General features: G+C 41.3%; 1 protein-coding gene and 2 long non-coding RNA genes across 3 annotated transcripts; all 3 read left to right on the forward strand.

Moving 5' to 3' along the window:
* Positions 1 to 285: 285 nt before the first annotated feature.
* ift46 (intraflagellar transport 46 homolog (Chlamydomonas)) lies at positions 286 to 3,616 on the forward strand. The gene is made up of 5 exons (XM_044020445.1): positions 286 to 955; positions 1,493 to 1,809; positions 1,916 to 2,009; positions 2,643 to 2,774; positions 2,909 to 3,616. Exons 1-5 carry the CDS (start codon positions 827 to 829, stop codon positions 3,266 to 3,268), a joined length of 1,032 nt encoding a protein of 343 aa, XP_043876380.1. The 5' UTR covers positions 286 to 826; the 3' UTR covers positions 3,269 to 3,616.
* Positions 3,617 to 4,924: 1,308 nt separating this feature from the next.
* LOC122767035 lies at positions 4,925 to 8,088 on the forward strand. The gene is made up of 3 exons (XR_006360154.1): positions 4,925 to 5,346; positions 7,233 to 7,307; positions 8,000 to 8,088. It is a non-coding gene; the product is annotated as an uncharacterized LOC122767035 (long non-coding RNA).
* Positions 5,911 to 6,340, forward strand: LOC122767036. The gene is made up of 2 exons (XR_006360155.1): positions 5,911 to 5,996; positions 6,140 to 6,340. It is a non-coding gene; the product is annotated as an uncharacterized LOC122767036 (long non-coding RNA).
* Positions 8,089 to 15,580: the final 7,492 nt, after the last annotated feature.

Raw genomic sequence — 15,580 nt, forward strand, 5'->3', positions numbered from 1 at the left:
TTATGAAAATTGATAACTTAATTCATCCTAAAACCAGTTTCTGTGATTTTTCAGCTTCTTAAATGTGAATATTTTCGGGGGTTAACCGCAGACACAAAGGAATGCTAGAAAAAGAGTTTTTAGTCGCGTAACCTTTGTTAAAATCAGTGAAACAAAGACATTTAAAGAAATCCTGTGGAAAAAGCGACTGTCTATTTCTGTTGGTCTTGCCCGGATCAATATGGCTGCGACGCTGACGTCATCCCTCCGTCAATGACGGCGTGTACGTCAACGTACGTAGTTGTCCAAGATGGCGGATCAGCGTCTGGTCGTGACAACGTCGATGTGAGTTAACGGTTAGTTCGATAAGTAAACGGCGGTGTTTAGCGCTATTATTCATACGCAGTGTTACACTGAATGCGGTTGTTTCTGCGAATGTTCAACCGTTGGGAATGAACGTAACGTAAAGTGACGCCGCGTTGAAGTTGATCTGTTCGCGGGTTGCCGTGACAACCGTGCTAGCGTCTCATATTCCTGCTTCGATTCGGGTTAAAAAAAAAAGATCGCGTGTTAGGATCAAAGACGACGACGTGAATTCACACCGGACTTACACGCGCACGTTCTCCGATTTTGTCGTTAACGTTGACGGAAAGTAGTAAAGCTAAAGTTCATGTTTGCGTTTCGGCTTTGTTGCTCGGCGGCTAACGTTAGCAGCGTAGCAACAGGTCAATGCTAACAGAACGTCACTCAGGTGGCGATACACCTGGTTCACTTTAACGCGGTTTTATACGTTTTTAATAACAACGGTGAAAGAACCGTGAGCATCCCGGTAACCCGCTGATGTTCTATGGAGAAGACTGAGCGGGAAAAGGACGTGAGTTTACTGAAGAACCAGCCGTACGACGAGAGTCTGGAGGTGGCCGACACCGAGGAGGTGGCGAGCGTCTACAGCCCGAGTCCCCGCAGCTACAGCCAGGTAAAGAGAGACCCGATCCCCGGCCGGTCCAAACCGCTAACTCTGTGCTAACAATGTCCTTTTTTTATCATTTATTATTATTTATTTATAACATAGTCAGCCATTAACAAGTGGTTTGTTGCTATTCGTACTTTTATCAAGGTGCTGACTCAGCAGTCCCAACTAAGACACATTGCTGAGTCAGCAATTCCCAAAATTTAGTTTTCTCCTTTACTTTATTACTATGTAATGCTGAGTCAGCCATTGGCGTTCAGGACCTTCCTGTTATGGCATAGGTTTAAAAAAATGCTGAGTCAGTTACCTGTGCCTTGTCATAGTTGCAAATGCTGAGTCAGCTAATAATTTGGACATTAGTTCAGGACATTCTTATCGTAGCTATTCGTACTTTTTGTAATTAAAATTTTCTACAATTTGTGTTGGTTTGGAACACTGAGTCAGCTGTTCCCAGCTATGGTTTTCCCTTTTTCTTTGTTGCTTTGGATTGCCGAGTCATTCGACCTCTCGTGCACCTGTTAACGCTTTGCTTTTCGGCGTCAGCCTCAGTCCAGGAGGATTCGCGGCGGTCGCGGCCTGATGTCGGCGAACAGCAGCAGCGACGAGTTCGACGAGGACCGCGGGCCTCAGAGGAGCAAGGAGCCAATCAGCAGGCAGCCCGGAGCCAGTCCCGCCCACGACGACGAGGAGGACGACGAGGATGAGGAAGACGAGGAGGAAGAGGAGGACGACTCTGAGGAAGAGGACACGGACGATGACGACGAGCCGGGACAGGCTCCAGAGGGAGCGTACGACCCCGCCGACTACGCCAACCTTCCCGTTAGCACCGAGATCAAAGAGCTGTTCCAGTACATCACGCGGTGAGACTGCGATATTTTATTTTTTTTTATCCGATACCGAGCAAAAGAATACTGGTCACTGATGATTAATGATGAGTCACGGTTGCTCTCTGCTGCCCCCTGTCAGTTACTCTCCTCAGACCATGGAGCTGGAACACAGTCTGAAACCGTTCATTCCAGACTTCATCCCAGCTGTGGGCGACATCGACGCTTTCCTCAAAGTACGTTTACAAAAAAAACAACATGCTTTTATGATAGTCAGTGCTGACTGTGCCATGAGCGCCCCCTACACTTAGAACCAGCATAAGAGCTCAGTGGGAGGAGTTTGCTCTCTTTTGTAAGTCATAGTTGTACATGTGTGGGCTTAGGTAAGTTTCCATGGTTACTGTCTTCTTCATTGTCTCTTTTGACCAAAAACAAAAAAAAGACGCCACCAGCCGGACTGGATAGTGTTGTAAAAACAAAAGACTCTTGTAATAAAATCTATGTTAAACCACTCACTCTCCCACACCAGTGTCCATAGAGAAAACCAGTGATTTTAACATCACAGCACACAGGAGTTGTTGATCCACTGCTGCCTCCATCACTCAGTTCAGATGTCTTCTGTTGCCACTTTGGTGTTTGAAATCCTTTGAGTTTACCTCAGTGACACAAAGTGACCACACGAGGCAGCAGTAGACCAGCAGCTCCTGCGTCACCCTGAGCTAAAATCACTGATTTTCTCTATGGGGTTTGGTGCGGGAGAGTGAGTGGTTTACAAACTTCATACAGAGCACTTTATACACAGTTTTTTTATTATTGTTTTAAAACGCGTGTTGACTGTGACCTTTGACCTCACTGTGACCTGCGTTCAGGTGCCGAGGCCGGACGGTAAAGTGGACGGTCTGGGTCTGCTGGTTCTGGACGAGCCCAGTGTGAAACAGTCTGACCCAACGGTGATGTCACTGTGGCTGTCGGAGGAAACCAAACAACACGGAGCCACAGAGGTGGACACACACACACACACACACACACACACACACAACCCAAACCATAAAACCAGGTCTTAACCCAGAAAAAGTTGTGAAAACCAGCCATAAATTCATCTCTCTCTCTCTCTCTCTCTCTCTCCCTCCCTCAGCTGAAGAAAGTGACCAGCGTGGCAAGTCCTCAGTCGAACCCCCGGGCGATCGACAGCTGGGTGGAGAGCATCAGCGCACTGCATCGCTCCAAACCCGCAGCGAGCGTCCAGTACGGCCGCCCGATGCCGGACATCGACAGCCTGATGCAGGAGTGGCCACCGGAGTTGGAGGAGCTGCTGAGCCGCGCTCAGCTGCCGCCCGCTCGCCTCCACTGTGACCTGCAGCGATACGTCGACGTGGTCTGCTCCCTGCTGGACATTCCCGTGTACGGCAGCCGCGTGCAGTCGCTGCACCTGCTCTTCACGCTCTACCTGGAGTCCAGAGACTGGCAGCACCTGACGCGCAGGACGCAAACCTGACACCCGGCATGGGGCGATACGATATGGACGTTTCACTTTGTGTGTATTATTGCGAAAAATGAACCCTTAGAATGTCAAACAACAACAGAAAGTGTGTGTAAATACGGGCAGATGTCAGGTAAAAGCTAAAAAAAAACATCAACGCGTTATCAGAAACTTCTTTTGTAAAATGTTATACTGTTACAAAAACATATTGCGAACTTTACACAATTGCGATTTGCAGTGTTTTGGGAGCAGTTTTTTGTCTTAAGTAGCTTGCTATCGCTAATAGAAGTTCAATTCACGATATTATTGCGATAATTTACAAAAAAACAGTTGAAGATGTGTTTTTACTAATAAAACAGTTTTATTTCTGCATCACAGATGAGATACCTATTTTTTGTCTTTGAAAAACAAGAATCACACATTTTTAGTCCTAGTTATTTTCAGCGGCGTCCCTGCGCAAATTTAGAGGGCACTTCCTGTTTAAAATGGCTGACTTTCTGTTGGGTCAAAGGCGTGTCCGTAAACGTGTTCAGGGAAGGTCCCTTGACTCGAATATCAAGTTTTGTGCAGATCTGACAATGTTAGACTGTACTTCCTGTTTCGGGCTTTCCACTTCCTGTGGGGAGATCATGTTTTACGGACATGTTCAGGACGGGTCTGAGGTCTCACATATCATGTTTCAGGTGGATAAAACAATTCCTGTTAGAGTGGCATCAAAAACTGTAAGTGTAATTCTGTCTGCCATCACCAGGGGGCGCTGTTTTTTGAAATTGAATATTTTTACATAGGCGGCTTCAAGGCCGGAATATCATCAATCCAGGTTTGGTTCAGATCGGACCAGGATTGGCAAAGTTGGAACAGTTTGTTTTTCTGTAGTATTTTCTGCCACCACCAGGAGGCGCTGTTGTACAAATGCACTGTTTTCAGCAACATAGTCGTCTTCAGCAACGACCCATCATCAATCATAGCAAGTTTGGTCGGGATCGGACCTTCCGTCGCAAAGGAGTTTTGTTGTCTGGTGCGAAAAATCTAAATTTGCGCCAACTTTGGCGCCCCCTATCTCGTACGCCATGCGACATTTTAAAAAACGTTCAGCAACTCAAGCTCGTCAACTTGTCCACAGTGACCTCACCAAGTTTGAAGGTGTTCGCCCAAAAGCTGTAGGAGTTGTTAGCTCAAATACCAAATGTCGTATTGAATGCCGCCACCAGGGGGTGCTGTTTTCGAAATGGAATATTTTCACACAGACGTCTTCTGGGGTTTAGTTCAGATTGGACCAGGATTCGATTTGTTTTTTTTTGTCGCAGAAATCCAATAAAATGATGCAAAACAGAAATAAACAGCATCGTTAAGCAGAAACTAAAGGAGAGACGGAAAAACAGGAGGAGAGGAAAATATAAAACACATTATTTCTCATCAATAAACACAATACGGACACATGTGATCACTGTGGGCAGCAATAATCCATTCATCATGTTATAACACAGTGTTTGTAGTATGTATATCTGTATACATATATTATTTATTTGATTATTTCTACTTGTAAGTAACAGTTCAGTGAGATCAACATTTCAATCCACACTCCATACCAGAAGGTGGCGGTAATGCACCAAATGGTTGTTTGCCAACCGCCATAAAACCTCAGAAAAGAAGAAGGAGGAGGAGGAGGAGACTGGTTGATTGGTGACTCAACACACCTGCTCGTCTTCGCGCAGGTGTTTTTCAATCAGCTGATTGCTGCTTCCTCCTCCTCCTCCTCTTCCTCTTCTTATTTAAGCTTCCTCCAGCCAACAGTTCCGTGATGTCACTTTGAAGAGAAGCCGCACGAGCTGTGGAACGAAAACAAAAAAAAAGACGCTGAAAAAAAAAGTGTCGCTGCTTAACTAGTGAAAGTGTTCCGGGAGGAGGGAACTTGTGACGCTGATGCACCGACCGCCTTAAAAAGAACGAGGGAACTTTAAAAAAAGAAGAGTAAAAGAAAAGAAAACTACCGCGGCGTGACGTCAGACGCCGAAAAGCTGGTCGCGTGCATCAGCAAGGCGCTCCAGGATGGCGTGTTCGACCTGGTCCAGATTGGTGTCCCGTCCACAATGGTGAGTCACTTTTGTCACGTTATCTTAATGGTCACTGTGTTTGTCACTGTTCTGTCTGGTTACAGCAGTTAAATCAACTCATTTCTAGTTTCATTCATCTGTGATTTATTTTCATGTTTGGTCCATAAAATGTTAAATGTTGTTCACGGTTTCTAAACTCGGTTATATTCTTAAATTATTTGGTTTCAATGATTGCTTGAATAGAGCAAAGGAATTAGGAAATATTCACATTTATCCAAATCAAAATAAAACAAAACAAGACTGAAAACAAGTTAAAATGGCTGCTGTGCTGTGTTAAAGGGATAGTCCACCCATTTGCATGTGGCTTTGTTTTGCTAGAATAGCAGCAGCAGTATTTTCTTTACAAATTTGCTTCCCCTCTCTCAGTTTTCTACTGTGTTGTGTTGTTTCCAATTTTGCCGTCCACAAAACGTCATTCAAGGTTTGAAATTACAACGCCAGTTCCGCACTTTTTAGACTCGCCCATAGGGGACGAGACTTCCAGACTAACGGTTACGCTAACCGGCTAAACAACGTCAATGACCGAATGTAGTTTTCAAACTGATATGGCTGCGAGGGAAAATACAAAAACTTTACTTTTCTGTAAGAACAAGAAGCCAGCGGCGGAATAAACGACGCCTGAGTACAAAGTGAGTATTTTGTTTTATATTTTTAATTATTTTTACGATGACGTTTGTCCCTGTGGAGCTAACTTTAGCATCTTTACAGTTGATCTATGCTACTGTAAGCACAGATACTTTGCGTGGCTAACCCTGTGCTCGTTGTTTTGTAGAGCGTACCTCACTTCATGAGTGGATCCTGAGAGACAGGGGAAAGACGGTCGTCTTGTTTCACCTGTCTGTGTTGGTCAGGACATGAGAAGATTTTCAGCTCCTGTCTATGAAGAGTCACTGTTGATGCTCACAATGAGCTATAATAAGTCGGATTTTCTTTCTATTATCACTGCAGTAGTATCAATAAAAATTCAAATTCATATTGGTTGTGGTTTCTTTTCCAGAGTATTATTAGATGAAAAGTGAGGAAACGGTTGATAAACACTTAAAAATGAGAGTTTTTTACTGTGTAAATCCAACTTGTGTAGTATAGTAATAATATAACAACAAAATCAGTAACTACTTCCACGAGTCTTTACTGTTGAACTGTGGTGTACACATGAATGCAAGCTAATAAAACAAAATAGAGAAAATGTTTTAATATAAAATAAGACAAATCTAAAAATGTTTAACACAATTTGCAAAAAGAAATTATGAAACCTGTACAGTGGTGACAATCTCCATAGACTATGAATAACTTTAGATAAATCACTGTGGTGTGAAAACATTGTGACTTCTTGAACAAATATAAATAACATTAAAACATTTATTTACATTATTCTCAAGCCAAAGCAACATGGCTTTACTTTGCAATCGGTTTACTTCTATATTTCGTACGTATAATCGTCTATCAAACGTTACTACTCGCTTTACTGCCCACAACTATATGACATCGTAAACAGAGTGGAGTATTAGCGTCACTCTTAGCCCTCAGAGACCGTCAACCCTCTGAGTTTCCATGTCTTCGGTGCTTAGCCTAGCGTAGCTTAGCCTTCAGGCATCAGGCTTGGGAGTTGTCGCCGTTCATCTGCATGAGCCAAAATGACATGTTTCTGCTGTTCTCGGCCAAGAAGGCACTTACTTGGAATATTATTTCACATTTGTACTACATAGATGGTCTAGTTTTAATAGACTTTCATCTGCCTAACGGTGGACCATCTGTTCCACTCATGGTCATTACTATTGAGTTTTTCACGGGAAAGACTTATTAGTTTTTTTATATTAAATGACTTTTATAATTCTAAACTTTTAATGTAACTTTTTTTTTTAAAGGAACAACCTGCTTCCTGCTCACGGAGACCTGGTCGGACACGTCATATACAGAAGCCTGAGGCTGTCGAAAAAAAGGTGATCATTTAATACATCATTGAAAATGTGATGGCAATATATCATATTCATTTACTCACATGTATAATATAAGTTTGTTGTGTATGTCTGAGTTACTGACATTTCTATACTTTATTCCATATATATATATATATATATATATATATATATATATATATATATATATATATATATATATATATATGTATATATATATATGTATATATGTATATATATATGTATATATATATATATGTATATATATATATATGTATATATATATGTATGTATATATATATGTATATATATATATATGTATGTATATATATATGTATATATATATATATATGTATATATATATGTATATATATATATATGTATATATATATGTATATATATATATATATATATATATATATACATATATATATATATATATATATATGTATATATATATATATATATATATATATATATATATATATATATTATATACTTTATTCCTTAAATCATTTGTGATAATGTTCATTTCTTTGTTTCACTGTTAGAATAGAATGTTTTCACTGAAAGTGAGTGTTTATATCTCAGGCTGGATGAACCATGTCTGTACCTCAAACAAACACCTGACCTAGTTATTTTACACCTGCAACAGTATGAACTTGAACATGGTCAAGGCTGGAGACTCAAACATTGTTTTGTTGTTTTTCCCACAGATTGATCTTCATGAAGACTGTCAAAGAGTAGGTGTGATGATTTAATTCTGGGTGGCCGCTGTGTCCCCACTCTTTCTTGGCCGCTGTGCCGACATCTCTCTGCATTGTCCAACATGGCCACGTTCTTTCTCTTCTCCTGATTTCCATCTGTCAGATAGCTGAGGGTTGTTCACGGAGCATACGCCACAGGTTGGTTTTGTATGTTCCTGTCCACTTTATTTGGTGGTCTGATCTGGTCCTTGTTGGTTATATTTTTGTGGAACTGCTGAGCGAGTGGTTTGAAAGAGTGATGGAGTGTTTGAAATTCTCTCTCTCTCTCTAAATGAATGGGTTGTGTGTAACTGAGATGCCGTGATTGAATAGTTAAGATGGTGTGAGAATGTGATTATGTTCAGCAGTTCACATTAAAGTAGATCTGGTGTCTTGAAGGGCTTAGATGCTTGATAAGTTATAATGCACTAACATTTCCTTTTTAGGTCCGTCTACAAAGGGTGAGTCCATATTTTTTTATGTCTTCTCCTGGGGGGGGCTACCTTCTTGCCCTCCATGTGTGCTAGGGTTTGCAGAGTAGGGGAATAAACAAAAGAAAACTTGTGTGTTGTGTTTTTTGAGAGTGAAGGTACTTAGGTGTCGGCAACAGACTTGCTAGTCTGGCTGCTCACAGCTAACTACTGAGTTTACATGCAAAGGTAAGAACACGCCTCCACAGAGAGGCGTGTTCTTGCCTTGCCACCTAACCACTTTTTCTTTCCAACTGTTACGCAGGCCGCGGGCCATCGCTCCTCCGGCCGCCGTGTCGATCTGTCCTGGCCCTCCTCGTGCCTTTCCTCACTTCTAAAAAGAAAAAAAAAATCAACTTGAGCTGTTTTCATTAGCACTAAAATATCGTGATGTTGGAGGACCAGATCTTTAATATGAGGTTTAAATAGATGTTGGTGTACAGTTAAAACTAGATGGTAAGAATAAAGTTAATGTTGTGCCTTGTACGCTCTGTCACAAGGTTTAGACTTCTTGGCCGCTGTGCCTTTTTTTTTCTCTCTCTCTTTTCCAACGTGGCCATTAATCTACCGTTAGCCCTAGAGCGTTAAAATGGATCCTGGTGATCTACAAACATAGTACCTGGCTTTGGATGGCAGCCCTGCCATAGCCTTTGTATGGCCATTACGTCCTTTAATGCAAGTAGGCCATGATCGCTAACTGTGCCCGCGCCTTCGTGACCTACTTGTGTTCTTGTACGTGTGGCCTTGCGCGTATAGTCACTTTACATAGGCCAACATGGGTGCCCTCCGCGTCCATGCACAGTAAGTGAACTAACCTGTACTTTTCTTCTAGCATCAATCAAGAGGAGCACCGACATCCCTGCATGTCCACCTTAATTAGATTGCGTTTTAGTTAAAGTCAAATTTCAAATGGTAAGTGCAGTTTTTCTTGCTTGGCCGCCGTGCCGTTACTACACCTGCTCTCACCTGAGTCTTCATTCTTCATGGCCACTGTGTCATGACTCTACTTGGTCTTTATGCCACTCTGTCATTTCTGATCTGTTTTTCCTACTAAGTTTTCCTGTGTGTGTGTGTGTGTGCAAGACTGCCGTCATGGCATGTCTCTCTCTCTCTCTCTCTCTCTCTCTCTGGTCTGTCTCATGTCTGTCTTTCTGTGTGTCTCTGTCTATCTGTCTGTCTCTCTTGCTGTCTGTCCTGTGTGTCTGGTATCGTCTGTCCTGTGTGTCTGGTCTCTGTGTGTCTGTCTTGTGTGTCTGGTCTCCGTCTGTCCTGTGTGTCTGGTATCCGTCCGTCTGTCTTGTGTGTCTGGTCTCCGTCTGTCTTGTGTGTCTGGTCTCAGTCTGTCTGTCTTGTGTGTCTGGTCTCTGTCCGCCTGTCTTGTGTGTCTGGTCTCTGTCTGTCCTGTGTCTGGTATCCGTCCGTCTGTCCTGTGTGTCTGGTATCTGTCTGTCTGTCCTGTGTGTCTGTCTTGTGTGTCTAGTCTCCGCCTGTCTGTCTTGTGTGTCTGGTCTCCGCCTGTCTTGTGTGTCTGGTCTCAGTCTGTCTGTCTTGTGTCTGGTCTCTGTCCGCCTGTCTTGTGTGTCTGGTCTCTGTCTGTCCTGTGTGTCTGGTATCCACCGCCTGTCCTGTGTGTCTGGTATCTGTCTGTGTCTGTCCTGTGTGTCTGTCTTGTGTGTCTAGTCTCCGTCTGTCTGTCTTGTGTGTCTAGTCTCCGCCTGTCTGTCTTGTGTGTTGGTGTCTGTCTCTGTGTGCCTGGTCTGTCTGTCTGTCTTGTGTGTCTAGTCTCTGTCTGTCTGTCTTGTGTGTCTGGTCTCTGTCTGTCTTGTGTGTCTAGTCTCCGTCTGTCTGTCTTGTTTGTCTGGTCTCCGTCTGTCTTGTGTGTCTGTTCTCTGTGTGTCCTGTGTGTCTGGTCTCTGTGTGTCTGGTATCTGTCTGTCTGTCCTGTGTGTCTGGTCTCTGTCTGTCTGTCTGTTGGATTTAGTCAATTTTTTAGTCTCAACTTAAATGATGATTTTAAAGTTGATTATTTTTGAGGCGTCTGATTTCTGCAGGAAATGATTGAACCTTATTTTGAAATGGTTTTAATTTAAAAGTTTAATTTTGGTCTTGAATCTCAGTTATCATAGTTGGAACTGTTGACAAACATGGAAGCTGATGAATGGTGTAGTAAATGCATCAAAGTTTACTGTAGTTTGTTTAAAGTTCTTTCAAAGTGATGTATTGATGATGATGATGATGATGAGCTAGACCAGGTCTTCCTTTATTCTCAGCTGGTAATTGCTTTGATAAGATTGGTTCCTGATTTGATTATGAAGCTAAACTTTTGATTTATATGTAAGTGTAGTCACATTAGATTGTAGGTGTTATTCAGCCCATGGATAATGTTATGATATACTTTAAATCTTAAATCATAAATCATTTGTTGGCACACTTTTATTATCCATTTAAGTCTTAAACTTTAATTCGTTCAATATTAATGCTGACTTGTCTCACTCTGCCAAGTTTATTTCCCTCTAAAGGAGTTGAACCTCTTTGTGTTCATAGTCTTTTTGCGCGTCATGTTGGGAGGCCTCCCAGCAGGGGACTTTTATCGTCCCCTGCAAAACTATGCGTTACTCGTCTTAGGGATGCAGAGCTATCATCTGCATAGTTTCTTTCAAAAATTAGATTGTAGGTTTCAGGATTAGAGCGCGTTTCTTTTCTTTAGGAGGACACAAACCTGGCAGAGAGACAACTCGGATTATTTAAGTCAAAGTTGCGCCAAATATTAGAACTTTTTATTTTTCGATACTTGAAATAAAACTTTTGTTCTGTGGACAGAATTTGGCTTCATGTTAAAGACTGTTGTACCTTCTTGTAGCTGGAGTGAGCAGCTTATTTGATTTGTTTGTTGGATTGACTTGGTGTCTGGAGCTTTGTGGTTAACGGTGATCGTGTAAACGTGTAAACACAAGTGATCTTTTGCCTCTTATTTGCGAAGCTGGCAGCTGGTTGAAATGATAGGACTTTATGGTTTGCCCAAAGTGGGATTTTTGATAGCTCATAGGTTTAACACTTCAGCATACACTAGCTATTTCAGCGAAGTGTCTGTAGTCCGTTATTACCCATGACTTTCTTTCAAATTTCATAATTTAGGCAGCTTGTAGAGTCTTTAGGAAGATGCTTAATCCCAATGTCTTGGTTGGTTGCATGAGAAACTTCTATCTCTTAGATGTGTTGGCGAAAGTTCCTCCTCTGATTGTTGTAGACTTGCCCTAAAGTTTCTCTCCGCTTTAACTCTTGTTGAGCTTTGCATTAAATAATTCCTCCAACTTGTCTCCATATCAATGTTTTTCTTCCTGCAGACTTCCACCACCCACTGCTGCTGTTGCATCTGCTAAAGGTAGCCGTATCCTGATTCACTGCGTCTTCATGTGTTTGGGTAAGAAGTGTCATTAGACTACTAACAATGTAAACACCTTTTAAATGCTTGATCTCATTTACCCAAATGCTTCATCAGTTTAGGACAGACAATCATTGAATTTGACATTGTTGGGGTCAGTAACCTGACCTCTAAATGTTTGGGAAACCATGCAAAAGATCGCAAGCTCTCTGCATGACCCAACAGCATCGATGTTTGAGTTATTTAATTGCTCAATTTTTAAATCAGTCAAGATTTTATGAGCTGGGTCTTCTTCACACAACAGAGAACAAGGTAAAGTCGACTCGTAACATGGTAAGGCATTTCGTCCTTCCCCTTCTTCTCTGTGTGTGAGGAAATCTGGCCACGGATCCTGACTGAGTGGCATACCATGACTGTGCAGTTTCCAAAATCAGACAAGGATCCATCTGATTTTGTGACTCGGCCCGTCGTGATATGCATGTATCTTCCTCTGAAACAAAGGATTGGAATGGACAGGTTTGTTAGTGTAAATCACATCACATATAGATGATGAAGCATTTGTTTAAATTGGGGTCGAGCATTTTCAGGCGTCTACTTTGTCAATACTCTGATGCCACGTCTTGCTAAACACACGAGAAGCTCTGAGTTGTGAAGCTGCTGCCTCTCGCAGATGTTACAACAGCAATGGTTGTTGAAAGGCTGCAGGGAGAGAAAATGAGATCTGAGGACAGGAAAGTGGAATTGATTTCATGCTTAGCAACATGAGGGTTTCAGCAGAGGACCTTTTTGTGGCGAGGCTACGGAATCAGAAGGAACGTTTGTCTGGGCAACTGTGAGATTTACAGTTTTTCATGCAGCCAATCAAGACATTGGGGTTAACATCATCTCAAATGACTGGTGAAGATTGCTTCTAACTGTCAGTGTAGGACAGGAAAGGCAGGTATAGGTTAGGGAGGGCATCCATCGGTGAGGACCTGTCACACTTGACCAGGTGAGCGACCTGAAGATTTGTCGTTTGTTTACTTCTTTTTTTTTCTTCTCTCTCTTGTGACTTATCAAACTCTTCCTTGTTTTGAAGAGATGAACACTGCAGCACATTCCTGGATCAGAGGACTCCATGTTGGACACCACGACCTGGAGAATTCCCATCCTGGATGGCTGCGGTGATGACCTAGCCCAAGATGAACGATCCATCTACGACGAGGACTTTGCCCAAGATGGAACCGACCCTTCTACGACGAGGACTTCACTCAAGATGGAACTGACCCTTCTACGACGAGGACTTCACTCAAGATGGAACTGACCCTTCTAAGATGAACCACCTCTTTTCCACGGGATGTCTTCAGGTACGTTCTTTCAGATGGTGCTCAATATGTTTAATCCATATTTACTTAATACTAAAGTGTGCTGACTCTTATTTGTTTAATTTTTTTCGTTAGATGTTGGACCTTACCAAACTGTACACACGCCTCAATGGCTGCTACGTCACCCTGCCCAACAGGACATGGTCACCGAAATGAACTTTAACCCCCCCCTGTCCCCACTGACCCACAACCACACATAACAAAACACTGTACATGTGATGCATCACCACACTTTCACGTGATTTAATTGCTCAATTTTTAAATCAGTCAAGATTTTATGAGCTGGGTCTTCTTCACACAACAGAGAACAAGGTAAATTGAGTCGACTCGTAACATGGTGAGGCATTTCGTCCTTCCCCTTCTTCTCTGTGTGTGTGAGGAAATCTGGCCACGGATCCTGACTGAGTGGCATACCATGACTGTGCAGTTTCCAAAATCAGACAAGGATCCATCTGATTTTGTGACTCGGCCTGTCATGATATGCTTTTATCTTCCTCTGAAACAAAGGATTGGAATGGACAGGTTTATAGTGTAAATCACATCACATGTAGATGGTGATGGTGTACAGACACTGCTACTTTCAGCCTGTAATGTTAGACATTGAAAACTTGTATTTGTTGCCTTCTTTATATCAAGTAAAACTTTTGTTCTTAACTTTATGGTTGACTTGTATTTTTTCTCTGATGAGTTCTTTTAAAACGAATTGCACTGATCTGTTACTGTAGACTTGGCACCTTTTGACACTGCTCCAAGTGTTTGGTTGATCTTAACCAGAAAACTTAAAGGTTCAAGGTTTTAATTTTCTACTATGGAAAGCACTTTGTAGAGTTGTTTTGAAAAGTGCTATTCAAATAGTTATTTGAACAGTGTTGCAGTACCATTAACACCAGCAGCCACACATGCAATGCTAATATTTCTGACTGTCTCAGCCTCAGATAGGTGATGTTGATGAATCACAGCCAGATAACGCTCCACACATTAGTGCAGGAAAATATTCAGCAGTTAAATAAAACACCAAAGTGTGAGGCACAGATGTACTAGATGTTTCCCAAAGTAAAGATCAGACTTGGGACAACAGAGCGGTGGACAAAGAAGTCAGTGACCCAAGATGGAGACGATTCTTCCAGTGTCAGCATCCAGTGCATCATGAATTTGACAGGAAAAAGAGATGTGATGATGCTTTTGTGGAGAAGGGGGCTGAGGTTTTTTTTTTCTCTAGTCAATTCACCAGTCAATTATTTTTTTCGATTCCTTGGACCAGAAAATGTTGATCATTGTTTCTCAAACCTGGAAATTATGTTCTCAAATGTCTTGTTTTGTCCACAAAATGAATTGGTTTTAATGATTTGTGTTATATGGAACAAAGAAATTTAAAAACTAAGGAAGGTCCCTTGACTCACATATCAAGTTTCGTGCAGATCGGACAATGTTAGACTTTACATCCTGTTTCTGGCTTCTACTTCCTGTGGGGAGGTCATGTTTTATGGACATGTTCAGGACGGGTCTGGGGTCTCGCATATCAAGGCCGTTTCTCAATACTCAAGTAAACAAGTATGTATGTATTGTTCTGCTGTGAACATTTTTAATAAATGCATATATGTTATTATTTTCACATTTTAAATATTTAACTTAATTTATTAATTTATTTCTATTAATATATACAATACAAATAATACAATGTGGAACATAGATGTATCACAGCATTGTAGAGTAGTATACATACACTACTCTATAAATGTGTACATATATACTACTCTACATGTCTAATATTTACATATATTTAAGTATAGATATAAAGACCGTGCGACTTTAATATAAATCTAAAATTCAAAGTTAAAATAAATAAAACATTAATGTTTCCATTAAAAACAAAATAACCCGTCAACAACAAATCTGGATCACACCGAGCATGTAATGACAGCGGATCATTTCATGAGGACAGGCCGAGTTAAGACGTCTTTTTTTCATGTCAATTATGTGAAATATGAATGATTTTTACAGACTCGTGATAACAATTGAAATTCACCACCATCAATTTTTTATTTTTATAGCAATGTTTGATAATATCGGATCTCTGCACGTGACACATCAATCAATAACGTATCACCAGCTTCAGGTTTCATTTTTATCGCATAAATACTCTAACACGATTTTCAAGGAATAAATCATGTTTTTATTTTTGTTTTTTTTTGCAAACATAGAATTACTATTTTTTTGTTTAATTTGTTTTGTATATTTTTGACTGGAGTGAAATATTTTGACTAAAATGTAGGAATTTTTTTTATTGTGTTTTGTTAATCACAGATAAAAAAAATAAAGGTTAAATTAATGAATT

Source organism: Solea senegalensis, linkage group LG3, assembly GCF_019176455.1.
Source record: "Solea senegalensis isolate Sse05_10M linkage group LG3, IFAPA_SoseM_1, whole genome shotgun sequence".
Classification (NCBI taxonomy): Eukaryota; Metazoa; Chordata; class Actinopteri; order Pleuronectiformes; family Soleidae; genus Solea; species Solea senegalensis.

What these genes read in the sequence shown, in the direction of transcription:
- ift46 (XM_044020445.1), top strand. Translation starts at nt 827, where the DNA reads ATGGAGAAGACTGAGCGGGAAAAGGACGTGAGTTTACTGAAGAACCAG. An exon ending in CTGTTCCAGTACATCACGCG is followed by an intron (nt 1,810 to 1,915) that starts GTGAGACTGCGA and finishes GCCCCCTGTCAG; the next exon opens with TTACTCTCCTCAGACCATGG. An exon ending in AACAACACGGAGCCACAGAG is followed by an intron (nt 2,775 to 2,908) that starts GTGGACACACAC and finishes TCCCTCCCTCAG; the next exon opens with CTGAAGAAAGTGACCAGCGT.